The sequence below is a fragment of the Eleginops maclovinus genome, chromosome 7, assembly GCF_036324505.1.
Source record: "Eleginops maclovinus isolate JMC-PN-2008 ecotype Puerto Natales chromosome 7, JC_Emac_rtc_rv5, whole genome shotgun sequence".
NCBI lineage: Eukaryota > Metazoa > Chordata > Actinopteri > Perciformes > Eleginopidae > Eleginops > Eleginops maclovinus.
In genome coordinates, this window is record NC_086355.1 from 8,644,435 (window position 1) to 8,659,060 (window position 14,626).

Here is a 14,626-nt window from a genome sequence, read left to right on the forward strand (position 1 = left end):
TAGTGTGTGTGTGTGTGTGTGTGTGTGTGTGTGTGTGTGTGTGTGTGTGTGTGTGTGTGTGTGTGTGTGTGTTTGTTTGTGTACATTAACATTAGAATAAACTTCAGTTTTAAGTAGAGATTTAGTCAGCGCAATACTAATAAATAAGTGGGAGTTTAAGTAAATTGTACTAAAGTGAATATTATTCAATGCACTAATTGAATAATCAACTTATCTTAATAGCAGAAATCCATCTGATTGTCCATCAGCCAGTCCATTGTTTATTATTTTGGAAATGAAATGCTTGATCTGTACAGTGGCAGTATAAAAGCATCCTGGAGACTGACCACAATACACGTTCCCACTCCCAACTCGTCATATATTGACATTCGGGCAGGATCCAACAGGAGTTGTGTTTATTTGTTGCGTTGTTGCAGATGAACAGAGACTCTCAGATGAATGACATTGAATTCCTTTTATTAAAAGGCCTTTATAAACATCTATCTTATAAAATATGAACAAGAGTCACATGAAATGTTAACAGAATGCTACAGGAACGTTATAAAAAGCAAAAAGTAAAAAGCACATGAACATGAACACTTCGGCCCAATTCCGGCTCAAAGCCAACTTACATACAGACCCAAAAATAGAGAAATCTTTATTCTTTCAACATTTGGAATTATCAGCTGAGCATTGCTCAGAATTGAACAAAATTGCATAGTTACCAAATTATTGCTTGTTGATTATTTGTAAGTGATAATATGGAAAACAAAGAGACATTCAGAGAGCATCTCCTGCAGGATGAAGAGCTACACAGAAGGTTACATCATCAACGTGACATCGCCATCAGCGCCCTCATAGAGCCTGACACAGAAAGAAAGAAGATAAAAATAGAAGACAGCTATGAAATGATAGACATACACAGAACTGTCTGTCTGTACATATAACTGTCTTTCTGGTCAGCTCTCTGTCCTCTGTCCTCCTCTTCCTCAGGACTCGTGGAAGATGGCGTTCAGCTGGGCGTTCATCATCCGCTCATGGTGTGAGTGTCCGTCAAAGCCCATCAGCCCATCCACCTGCAGCTCATTGCACCGCGGGTTGGACCCCCCACTGCCATAGAGGGCAGGGTGACCCCCAGCTCCTGTGGCCCCATAATGTACGTTGAAAGAGAAACTCTTGTCGTAGTCAGCACCGGCGACAGTCTCATGCTTGAAGGATGCAAAGTTCCCGTTGATGCTGAGTGGCGGGCTGAGGGGCGGGTCAAATGCCGGGCCCTCTGATACCAGGACGCCATCAAAGAATGGCTCCAGCGGGCTGTAGGGTTGACCTTTGACCTGGTGGAAGATGTGAGAGGGCTCCATGGTGCCGTATGGCGGGCTGGGCAGGCCGGCCGTCAGCCCGGGGCTCTGGTAAGAGTAATGTCCAGGATAGTTGGCAGCGCCAGCAGGGGGGAGGTGAACCGGTATGTCGGGCGTCTGCTCTGGGAGAAAAGTCCGAGGATTCAGCTGAAGGCAACCCGCCACTAGGTTAGTGGTCGGCTGAGACAGACCTGAGAGAGAGACAAACATCAGTTAATACCGATATATATCATCAGGTAATGAGATAAGCATCGCTATTCTCGCTGCTAGCATGTCTGACTGGTGAGTCTTGTTATTCACAAATATATTCATTTTGTTTTAGTGCCCAAGGGCACTTCCAGCTTTGGCAAAAGGGGGCACTATGAGAAAAATCCTTTCTTAATTTGAATTTGGTGAGTTCCACTCGTTGAGAGCACATATTTATAAAATATGTTATTTTTATAATATAGACAGAAAGCTGCAGACTGACTGGTTCCAGCTCAACTCAGCCCACTTTGATGCTATAAGATGACACTGACCTTTGCAAAGTGCCTGGACAAAGCTCATGAGGTCAGGTGCCTTGCCGGATCGCAGGATCTCGCTCAGGGCCCAGATGTAATTCTTGGCAAGGCGGAGTGTCTCGATTTTGGACAGTTTCTGGGTTTTTGAGTAACAAGGGACGATTTTCCGCAGACTTTCCAGAGCGTCGTTCAACCCATGCATGCGGTTCCTCTCCCGAGCGTTAGCTTTCATCCGACGGACTTTAAACCTGCAGAAAAACAAAGCAGATTCAATGTTAGTCCTGTTCTCAAATATCACATGTTTTACTTGCATGCTTTTCGGAAAAGATATACCGATTGAGACGGATGGAAATCAACATTTTTGTCTCTGACCAAAAGAGCAGGGCAAGTGAAAAGTCCTCTTGGTAATGAATCACTGGTATGATCCCATTTAAACAAAAGCCCAGATCCCTGAACCCTGTACATTGAAATGAATATGTGATTCCCCTCAGCGCCACAATCAGGAAAATATTTTTTTTGCATTTTGGCTGAGAATATTTGTTTTCTATCTTCTTTACCTCTGAACACGAGCCTTTGTCATCTTCTTCTTCTTTGGACCTCGTCTTTTGGGTTTGTTCTCTCCATCCTCCTCCTCCTCTTCCTCTTCACCATCATCTTCCTCATCTTCATCTTCCATGTTATGGAGGCTGTCCTCCTCTTCCTCTCCTTCTTCAGAGGGACTTTGAGGCTCTTGCTGCTCCTCAGACCCCACCGACTCCTGTTCGTCCTGCAGAGACCTGGTCATGATGCTGATTCTCTGTGTGAGACTAGAGAATAAATATGCTCATTAGAAAACAATTAAAAACTCATTATCACTTAATCTCTGTAGGCTCATTAATAGAAAAATAATTAAACTGCCCATTAAGGGACTAGTTATCATATACAAATGATTCTCACTATTGTTTTTAAGGGTTTTATACATTTTGTAGTAAATGGTATCAATAACAGCTTCATTTCCCATTGTTTTAATATTTTGAGGAACTGGTTTCAGTGTTTTTCACATGTTTTGTTATATTGCTACAAACTTTTGGGATGAAAGTGTGTTTTAGAGGTTGATTTTGCAATATTTTGATTTATCAGAAAAACCAATAATGTATCTGTTATTCTACATATAAATATTCACCGTGTGACCAGACAGGTCTAACTGTTTAGCTGTTGAAGGCAATTCTCGCTGTTCCAACTTTAATGTTCTTCTAAATAAAATGGCCAGAAACACATTAAATATTAAATCGAGCTGCTGTAGTTTGTGAGTCTTCTTAAAAGTGATTTACTTCAATTTATTTTCATTTTGATTGATTGATTGATTTACTTAAAAGGAATATAGGCTATAAGTTTAACAAATTTTGGGGTTTCTTCTAAAATGCTATAAAGGTCTCAATATAATATGATTTATATACGAAAATAAAATAATTGCAGGCCTGGTTTAAATCTTAAATTGTGCGGGTTTTAATACAGAGCGTATTAAATTGTGTATTCAAGTACGCTGATTATTCGTATACTAGGTATAGGCCTACACAGTAATAGGCTAGACGGCGAAATTCAGTCAGGTTTCAGCAACTATATTAAAAATAAAAGTCAAGTTTAAAGTCATTTGGATGAAAATCACACATTTACGAACATTTATACGGCCTTTATATTCATAATTAAAGGATAATATCCAAAAACTGTTCGTATTGTCCGGAGAGAAACGGACTAAATTTGCATCTCTAAAAGAAAATATGTCATCTGTTTGAAAGGTGAAGAAAATGAAGCCCGTTTGAAAAATCTAGTTTGCTCATATGTTTAAAGTACAATATTTAGGCGAAAAACTTTTCAACGTTGATTAAAACTGGCTGGAAGAATTATTATGATAAATATATACTTCCCGTGTTCCCAAAACTGCTCCAGTTAATTATGCAGACAAACAGGTGGAATAAAAGCGAACGTGAAAAGTCTAAACAAATTGTTCAAAGTAAATACAAAAGAACTTAATAAAAGTCCCCGCAAAAATGCAGTTTTTTTAAACTGAATTGTATATTTAAATTCAGAAAAGGGGAATAGACTGACGGCAACGACCTATATCATTTATCGAGTTATTGAACAGTCTAAAAATATAGACGCTAAAAAAATATAAAAGAAAGAAGAGAAATTAATCAGAATGAACGAAATAACGAATATTTGTTTATTATTTAGCTATAGAGAACGAGTACGTTTATATCTGTTAATTATTCTCTGATTTAAATTAGTATTTATAGATAATCTATTTGGTATACATATTTAATCAGATGTATCACCCTTAAGGAAGAACTAATCAGCGGATGAATTGTACAAGTAAAGGTACAAGTTAATATTATTTAAAAGAAAGAATCAAACCTACCTGTTGTAAGAAGCTGTTTGTCAGATCACATGCATCCCGCGCACTCTATGTCCGTGTCCGAGCGTATCTATGCGTGATCTACTCTGAGATTTCTGAGGTGTGTGAGTGGGAGGATGCTGTTTTTATACTCAGCATCTCAAACACACACACACACACACACCGGCATTGAGGGTTAATTAGCATATCGAGGCCACGCCCTCCCGGCACGCGCCATATGGTGAGTACGTCATTAAAACGGCCCCGGGGATCACGTGACAAATCTTCCAATTGTACCAGCCAAGGCGCCCTCTCTCTCTTTTTGTGAGGAAAAATGCCCATCTGTCGCAACATTAAACCACGCATGCGCACCTTCTAGAAATAGAAGGTGAGATCATTATAAAGACAGTTTAGTCTGTAAAGGTTAGTGACTTTTGCTGTTGCAAAAAAGGATAAGGGATAATGACAATATAGAATATTACCAGACCTGATTGGAATGCATCCTGGGTGAAATTACACATGTTAGTATACCTTTGGTTGGTGCAGGTTCAGGTGTCAACTTGATCTGCAGATAAGACGCGCGTTTCATTAGATTTGATGCTATCCATAAAAGACAAACCAACAGGAAGTGATTCAAAAAGTGCAAAATCATTTCACATACACAAATAGATCCATAAATGCTGATATTTCACTTTGATTATATTTAATGGTTTCCCTTGAGATTTAGTGCAGACATCCATGGTCCCCAGAGGATGAATCCTGATGACTTTGATGACCCCATTACTTTTTTTCTGTTGTGTCACCAGCATGTCCACCTTTTTGGTTGAATTGCCATGATGTTCAGTCCTTCATATTCCCTGATTGTAAAAACCTTGGTGATGTTTTGATAACCTTGCCTCTAGAGGCAGCATCGGGCAAACTGTTTTAAACCAATCCAAAACAACTATTGTATGCATTGCTGTAAACTTTGGTACACAAACTTTGGTGCTCCCTCATGTTTTGGCGCCATTTAAAATTTCCCTACTTATTTAGTTCTCATTAGCAATGCGAAGGAATGACTTTGAACCTTTCTGTAACTTAAGTATAACTTCCCTAATTGAAAACACATTTTCTTGATGATTTGGTTGTAAAACATGTCGTTCAAACTCTTATTTAGTAAAACATTAGTTGTGTTTAATCATGGCTAACACGCTATATCGCGGCATTGACTACATATTGTGAAGTCCCTCTTCTTTTTGTGGACCATCAGCAGGACCCTTTTCTGAAAAAATGATAGGGTATAAGTCATGTTTTAAAATCTCATTTGAATTGTGTCATTATTTACACATTTTATGTTTTAGAAAGAGAAAAAACTCTAAGCTACATACCATCATAACTTTCTATCCAACTAAACCTTGCTTCTCTTTTTGCACCCTGTCGAGGACCAGTTTTTATACCAAAAACCCAATAAAAAATCCATTGATCCTGAGACTATAAGCAGCATGAGTGCAAACCTGCTAACTTATTTATGGGGTTTAAGACTCATTCCTGGACTCATTGTCCAATGGCGGAGTTTCCCTCTGTTTCAGCAGTCATTATCCACTGCGTCAGATTGTTGCATCTTATTTGGAAAGAAGCAGCAGACTTTGGACCGAGCTGTTCTCCAGTGAAGAGGTTGCTGTGGTGACAGAACACCGGTTGCTAGGAGGTTACCGGGCAACTTTAGAGGACCCGCGTGTCTGTCCCATCCTCTGGCAGCTAATGGTTAACATCAGTTCAGGACTGATGCATATAAAACTGAATATATCTCTCTGTGCTGCTCATGAATTTTGACTATAACATGTAATGACAATATACTTTTCTCTAGTTGAAGTACTTTATAATATCAAGAATAAGATCACACATACCCAGATGTGCTCACACAGAAGTCACAGTTTGATTTAATGGTTTTCAGTCAAACAATAGAGGAGAGAAATCATTTGTTATTTAAAGCAAAGTAAACAAGCAGCAGAGCAACATGCTTTTGAATAAGGAATTATTATGATATACTTCAGGCTGTGTGTGTGTGTGCATGGAGAAGGTCAGATTACTTTATTCATACACATAGCCACCATTGAAAACTCAACAAACCACACACACACACACACACACACACACACACACACACACACACACACACACACACACACACACACACACACACACACACACACACACACACACACACACACACACACACACACACACACACACAAAGAGTAATATATCCCAGACGTCTTAAACATATGTCCCAGTCCAATACAGTGATTAGTCACATTTTTTAATAACAATTTACTTTGACCCCCTCTGAGTATTAATAAACTGTATTCATGTAGGTTTTTGTTTTAATATATTAATTGAAAAGTTAGGATGTAGTTTCACTAAATACAATTATATACAACCCCCTTGAGATGTATCTATTAAGCAGCTCCAAAAAACCTTAGCATGAAAATACAGTAAACAAATAATGAATAAAGTGAACAAGCAATTATGGGCACTGTACGCAATGTAGGCGTAGTTTCAAAGATAGTTAATAGTCTAAAAACTTTTTTAAAAAACTTTTTTTATTCCCCCCAATGTACGGCGTCCCTCATGGATGGATGCACACTTAGGATTCGCCTATACTCCCCATGCCCAGGGCCGGCCCTAATTTGTATAATCACAGAGCCATCAGAGCGTTTCTTTAAAGACGAGCATCAGTTTAATGGTGTGTGGTGTCCATCTAGTGGTTAAATGTGGATACTGCATGTAAAACTAAGACCACCTCTTTCTTTCTTTCTTTCTTTCCTAACATCATTCTCCACTAGTTGTTTTTGTTTTTGTTTGTCTCTCTTATGCAACAAAATAGTACTCTAACCGCATTTCGTTACACAACCATGTGTTGTACAAGGCAATAAATGATCCTAGTACCCTTGACCGTGCTGTGTGTGCGTAATCAATCCGGCAGGTGTGGCTGTTTCTCGGCTGCAGCGCTGCGGACACGCCCCCTCTCCTCCTGCTGCTTTCAGGAAGCGGAAGCAGGAATGTTGGAGTGTTTTCAGAAAAGTTTGGATAAGTTTGACAGTTTGGAAGCTTAGACTAAAACCGCGGAGAAACATGACGGTGAGTACCTGTACACGCTCACCTTACCGCTAATATTACCTCTAATTGAGTGTGTGAAAGTCCTGCTGCTGTGGTTAGTTTGAGAGGAGAGTTTTACTGCTGTCAGTCCTGTCCTCCGTGTCAAACACAGAAGGAACAACTAAACAGGACAAACAAGTTCAGTCCGAGTGAAAATAGAAACGTTTAATCACACATGTGGATTTAATAATGGTACTTTTAGTTGACAGTAAGAATGTCAATTTGAGTTGATTCAGATCTGCATCTAATGTATAATGTAAGTGGGAGGTGGACAGTGATGAAAGTAGATGTTTCTTCTAACGTTACTGTACTTAAGGTCAATTTTGAGGTATTTGCTTTCTACTCCTACTCAGATGCGTTGTAGTCGGAGACATATTTACTACACACATTTTGAGAGCTTCAGTTACTTAGCACTTTGCAGATTAAGATTGTTTCACATAAAACATCTTTTATAAATATGATAAGTTGTTATACATTGAAAAACCCACATTATAGATCAGTACTACAGCTAAAATGATCGGTCTGTTAACAGAGAATTCATCGGCAGGTATTTTGTCAATCGTAATTATTTCTGCGAAAAACAATTAGTGTGTTGCGTGTAGCTTTCCAAGTGAGAAGATTTGCCACTTTTTCTTGTCATTATTGGCTTATCTTGATTTCCATTATACAACTGATGCGATGTCAGGGTGTCACTTTTGACAATCATATTCTGAATTTCTTTTTTACATTATATTTTTTGCGGCCGAATAGGGCTGCAACTCACTTATTTGTATTACTAATGAATTCAAACATGATATTCTCAATTTAAAAACCTGTGGTGAAAGGAGTACTCACTTTATTTACTAAGTAAATGATGCCTTACACTGCAGAAATATTCCATTACAAGTAAAAGCTCATTTGTCATTATTTTTATTATTATTGAGCTGGTTATTGTAGTCTTAATAAGTTCACTGTTCAGTCTATAATGGCAATGATCATGCAGAGACAAACAATTTACAACAAGTTGAATTATCCGAAGAGTTCCTATGATCAAATAGTACACAAAAAAGTAGATATTTTGGAGAAAAAAGGGTTATTTGAAAAGGTTCCCTTTTGAAATCTAGTTCGTAAAGTAGAAATACTTAAGTATGAGAGTGCAAATACATCACAGTTTGCTTGAGTACCGGACCGTAGTCAATAACTGCTTTTTATATATGCTTTTAGGTATCTACTTAGAGCCTTTGTTCAGCGGCTGTTTAATGTTATAGTGTGTCGTCCTGCAGTTTACAGTTACAGTGATGTAACAGGGATGTAAACAGGCTCTTTGTCCCCACGCTTCACTGTTTAAGTCTGTTTGCAGTCAGCGTTAAACACTGTCAGTGAGATGAAGGTTTAAGTGTTTCTCTGTGCACAGGTTGAAGGTAAAGGAGTGTAAGTAGGGTTTTATTCGTACAGTCGTAACCTCTGAGTCTGGTTTCTGTTAGAATTGATGACAGTCAGTGGGTAATTTTCTCTCAAAGACATTTGATGTATTATTATATAAAACAGAGAAAAGTCAAAAATCTTTCCAGTTTTAGACTTTATTGCAAAACTGCCAGTGGTGAAGGAAGTATTCAGATCCTTTTCTTCAGTAAAAGTTATAGTACCACACTTTAAAATGACTAATTTAAAGTAAACTTCTTTCATTAAATGCCTTACTTAAGTTAAATTATCCAGTTTAATTAGGAAATGTACTTAAAGTATTCCAGTGTGTGTTCCTTTGGTACATTTCTTGAATCAGACTTAACATTTGCAAAACATTAATTGCACTTATCAAAGAATTTCCTAACAGCGGCACCACACAATGGATTATCTGCAGAAGCGTGTCACTTTCACTAAACCTTCTGATTATCTTCCAAATTAAATAGTTACGTCTTATCTGAATGATGAGTCCTGTCCTGTCATTGTTTCCAAACAAGATAGTTGAAATGCATCTATGTTGAGTATTTCCTGATGGAAATTATGGCGAAAGGTTTTGATGACATTTTTCTGTATAGCATATGGTGTATTCATTTCAACAGTTACACTTTACTTCATGTGAATTCCCATTTACGCCCTTTTTACAGACAAAATATATTTTTTTACAGAACTACATATCACAACATCAACATTACATGCAACCCTGTTTGGGGAAATTACACTGCAATCTTCCACATACCCCGTCATTAAGTGAAAGTCATGATTAACATATGGTCTAATGGAAATGGTAATAAATGCCTGGCACATTATGGAAACTGGATGGACCATTTTGGGAGTAATGACTTATGCAATGAACTTGCATGCACACTTTGATAAACATGACCAAAGCAATTGGTAACAAAGAGAGGTGTCACATTAATATTAATCACACAGTATTTACCTTTTGTCCAAAATAATTACAGTTAGAAGTGGCTTTTATGACATGCACACCAGACTGACATAGTGGGATCTCTACCCACTGTCTGTGTGTGTTGTTGTTTTTCTGCCTTTACAAGAGAAATCTAAAAATAAATGGATCTTTCCCATCTGTCTGTCTTGTATCTCGGACAGGAAGTTGTTCTGTTATTCATCCCAAACAGTTGTTTCCTGTTTCACACGTTCATTTAAATTTGGCTGCATGCTTCTCTTTTTTTTTCTCAAACCGTTTCCTGCAGTCAGTGAATCTTTGTGGATTATTTGATTTCAACCACACCAGCTCTTTGTTTTCTCCGCTCCTCTTTCTTTACTTCATATTGTAATCTTGAGTTTTATTTTAGTAAACAGCTTTATGGCTGTGTCACTGTGTTAGCTATTGTTAGTAACTATGTGACCTAATGAACTATTATTACGTTCCTGTTTATAAACAGGCTTCCTCAGTAGTAAACTCTGGTCTTGTTCCTGTTGGTATCAATGGATGGCTGATGGCTGGTTGCTCTGTCAGCCTTTTAGCTATGAGACTGAGGGATTACAACTGCTGCTTATTCTTATTTTATTCATAAATAAAACAGTTACTCTTTTTTCAAGTAGCACATCATCATATTGCAGAAACAAGAAATATATCTTTACATTTTTATATTTTTCTTGATAAAACCTCTTGAATAAAACGGTAATACTATAACCAAATTAACAATTTACTGTACTGAGCTCAGTATCCTTGCTGTTCTGAGTTTGTAACTTCATGATTGAATGCACGTGTAAGTTGCTTTGGAAAAAAGTGCATCAATTAATTCAATGTATAATCAAATATATATGTGAGGCTTTTAATGTCAGCATGGTGACAGTAAATGCAAATGTTTATCAGGTATAATGTTTGCTTTGATACTACAGAGTGTTACCTTGTAAACATTTGCTATTTATCAAAGTAAAAAGCTGCAGCTGGGATGTCATTACTTTTGTAGTTATTTGGTTATGAATCAAAATGTTGGACAAAGCCAAATTTTAAACTGATGGTGACCATAGATGTCACCGTATCACCAATGTGATTATGTTTCATTCTGAGGGGAACATACAGTCTGAACAGAACTTGATGGCATCTATCAAACAGACATTTTTTCCCCCTGCTAAAACACACGTACATTTCAAATCTTCCCCATAGACAAAATGAATGGCAAAAACAGATGTTAATTAAAAAATCCCCACAATTTATGATGAAATTTAAGTCCTAAAAATCATGTATATTGTCTAAGAAGTGTGCCTTCCTGTGTATGTACCAACTACATTCAAATTTCAACACTGAATGACTTTGGTCTAGCAGTGATGTTTCTTAGAGATAATTCTTGTTGAAGGCATTACATTAACATGCAATGTTTTGCCACACACCACATGTTACTGCAGATCATTTATCAGGGTTTAGATTGATCTCATGACACCTCAGGCAGCTTCTGGTTTCAGCTAATTTCTATGATGAATCAACTTGCAGAGACTTGAACTAACTAACTTTATTTTTTCAAAGCAATGTTTTCAACTGCTTGGAAAACACCATGTTCATGTGATGAATGCATGACATTTGATAGATGAGCTGTTGAAAACTACACAACTAAGTATTCAAATCCTAAAGTAAAAGTAGCAACGCAACAATGTAAAAGGTTTCCATCACAAGTTTACGTTCTTAACTCAATGTTCTACTCAGGTAATGGTACAGCAGTATTACCAGCTAAATGTATTTAAAATATGATCATTGTGCAGTAGAAGGGCAGCATGTTTGCCACACGTTTGTGTAATCTCAGCTGGTCTCAGCGTGGGTAACTCAGTCATCAATAATAAACGCCACTTCTCATGTCACCAAAAAACACCCTCACTCTGTTTCATCTGTCCAGGTTTGAACCCACTTTTATTTAGACGCTCCAATTAAAAGCTCATTTAAAGAAATGTAATTGCTCAAATTATTTATTTTTAGTTTTTTGAGTGAATTATGTGTTTTATGTATGTGTAGCTTGTTATGTCTGTACTGTATGCGTCAGCATTGCATGTTTTAATTGGGGACTGATAATGCAGCAAAATGTGTTATTTAGTGCTACAGATATATTCACTTCTCTTTTTACAATTGCTTTATCTCTCTCTTACTCCATCGCTCAGGTGTGTTACCTGCTGCTGATGTTGCTATAGAGTCGTCAGTCTCCTCTGACTGACTGATTGACTTCAACCAGACACACAGACAGGCAGATATGGAGTGTGGATCTCTGGCAATGGACATCAGCAATGCTCCAGGTGGGTCATCTTACAGTCAAAACAGTTAGCTAGAAGAACTCAACATAAGTAATGAACACTCAGTATCGTATACAGTTGGAATAGTTGGCTAAAGGAAACGGATAAACAGTCATACAAAATTAGCTCAAATGAACCAAAACCTGTTAGAATTGCTAAAGTAATGAATAAGCAACAATGACACTGCATCTGAAATTGCTCACTCCTGTACTTAGAATTGCTATTTTGAGCACACAAGTGCAATTTAGAAATATTTGACCTGAATGTTCACTCTAGATGGTCAAAAAGATTAGAGTGGAAGGCTAGAGTCTTTCACCCTCTACAGTCGGCATATTAGCATGTAGCGGAAGAGGAGGAACCCGTAGTGGTTTGGTTTTCGCCTCTGAACTAAAGAAATAAATGTTATATATAAATGTACCTAGGAACCACTACAATGTTGTCTGGTAGAAGCTATTAGTGTATTATTGGGTTCATTTCTGTAATGATTTGATATCACAAACCATAACTCTGCTAACTAGCTAGCTTAGTGCAGCTATCATAATTTCTAGTATGTTCACGTCAGTTTGCTACAATTTGAGACAACGATACCCTTTGAAAATTCACAGACTATGCAAGTACGTACGTAGTGTAGTGTACACAATTGAGACACAGCATGAGTCTTTAAATAGTGGAATTCAAGGCTTTTACATTTTCATTGATGCTAGGGCCTCAGTCTTGTCTTAATTGTTCCTTATTAAAGTGGTGGTTGAAAAGACAGAGTTATACATTGCGAGATGTGTTGCATGTGATCACCCAGCTCGAGTCACTTGATGTGTGTGTTTGATCAGATGTAGTTTCTGTTAGTCTGGTTGGATACCTGCCAAACCTGATTGATGACTTCATGGTAGTCCAGCTGTCTGACAGATGTTTGCTTGATTGATCCTCAGATCCTGGAGGGCAGTCAGACTACAATGTAGCCTGTCTGCGCCGTCAAGCTTGGGCAAAGAGCAAAGAGTCCACCTGGCTAGAATTGGAAGAAGAGAGACCCCAGCAGAACCAGAGGGACGGGGGAGAGCAAAGACCCTCAGAGGAACCAGGTTAGACTGACCTCAGCTGTAGTTGAACAATATTATATGTTAGTGTGATTCACATTAACCATATATCTTCTGAGGAACTACTATTTTCTGCTGACACCTTAGTTAAGACAGTTATTTTTGAACAACAACTTTACCAGACAATTTAACCATATCACAGTGATGTCAGTATGTCGCCTGATAATCATCAGGAAATTGCAAAACAGAAAGGCAGATGGTACAAAGTGTTTGAGATATCTTAGAAAAAGTGTCTCCAGAGAGCACTCAAGTTTTTTTCATTTGTTTTTACATCTTTCAAGCCAGGCTCCCAGTCTGCCACAGAAATATGAATCTTGACAAGTTGTAATTTAACAAATTAGCATATTTATTTTCAAAATGACAATCCAGAACATAACAAACATGAAAGTGCGTCATCAGTCATGTGAGCATATCGATGTGTGCAATATTTGCAGCAAACAAAACAGCCGTTAAGAAAAGCGTATTATTCTGTAAGTTATACACATGATAGAGAACATGCTGCCCCATGCACCTTAACACGCATATTGTGAGGGGCACAGTAAAACCACACAGCAGCATCACGTAGATGTGTCATCGTAGAGGATGCCATTTTTGTAAGCAAATGTAATTAAGATAACACGCTAAACTAACACGGTGAGCATGGTAAAAACAGTATACCTGCAAAACATCAGCTTGTTTGCATTGTGGCTATGAGCACGTAAGTGTAATGACGGAAGCTCAAAGTACAGCTATGCTTCAGTACATCCCCACAGAGCCAGGGTTTTTATAGCATGTTGTAATCATTGTTGCACACAGCTGCGGCCTATTGTTTTAACATGTTCATCTGTCCCTCTCTGCTAGGGCAAGTGCCTAACAACATCGCCAGCTGGCTGATTAAATGCAGGTACAGTACCTCACCAGACCAACATTAATCACAAAACGAATGCTTTTTTTTAGAAAAATGGAAATCAGGAATGTACAGTAAAAATAACTTATCCAACAAAGAGGATATGCTCTTAAAATGAACTGGTTTTAGTGGCTAACTGGTTTTCCTGCGGACTAGGTTTATTGATAGATTTTTCCAATGTCTGGAGGTTTGTGTGTTTAGTACCCGTGTTATCAGCTGCTGACGTAGCACCATCTCAGTACCACTCCCAGACATACAACACACAGAACACACACACACAAAGGGTGCAGACCAACGCCCAGAGATAGGGCACATAGAGCTGTTCAGGCAAAGAAAATAGGAGGGCAAGACACAGGAAGAAGCCGACAGAAGACGGCAAGAAAGGCAGAAAAAAAGAAAGTAAACAGAGAGTGTTGCCGAGTCAACACTGTTATCACACACTCACACTGTACACTGCTGTCACTTACAACCCTGTGGAGCTATGCAACCTCACCGTAGCAACCTGACCAGCAGAATCAGAATCACGTGTTACTATAGCAACAGCAGCAGGGGCCCGAGGCCAACATGGCTGCTGGTGGAAACTGGTAGGATAAGCAAACACTGCGACTGCACACTGTTACACA

General features: G+C 38.3%; 2 protein-coding genes across 6 annotated transcripts in view; one reads left to right on the forward strand and one right to left on the reverse strand.

Annotated features, from left to right (window-relative positions):
• Window positions 1-439: 439 nt before the first annotated feature.
• neurod1 (neuronal differentiation 1) lies at window positions 440-4,364 on the reverse strand. The gene is made up of 4 exons (XM_063888368.1): window positions 4,233-4,364; window positions 2,395-2,643; window positions 1,856-2,085; window positions 440-1,528 (listed from the first exon to the last, which is right to left on the reverse strand). Exons 2-4 carry the CDS (start codon window positions 2,619-2,621, stop codon window positions 969-971), a joined length of 1,017 nt encoding a protein of 338 aa, XP_063744438.1. The 5' UTR covers window positions 2,622-2,643; window positions 4,233-4,364; the 3' UTR covers window positions 440-968.
• A 2,863-nt stretch (window positions 4,365-7,227) lies between these two features.
• Window positions 7,228-14,626, forward strand: part of itprid2 (ITPR interacting domain containing 2) — a 28,948-nt gene continuing 21,549 nt past the window's right edge. For 4 of the 5 annotated variants that reach the window (XM_063888346.1, XM_063888349.1, XM_063888347.1 and 1 more), the window contains exons 1-4: window positions 7,228-7,328; window positions 11,898-12,029; window positions 12,953-13,102; window positions 13,958-14,000. In XM_063888346.1, coding sequence (XP_063744416.1) covers window positions 11,987-12,029; window positions 12,953-13,102; window positions 13,958-14,000 — 236 coding nt within the window. In that variant the 5' untranslated portion in view covers window positions 7,228-7,328; window positions 11,898-11,986. The remainder of the gene's footprint in view (window positions 7,329-11,897; window positions 12,030-12,952; window positions 13,103-13,957; window positions 14,001-14,626) is intronic. The other variant, XM_063888348.1, reaches the window with a different exon arrangement.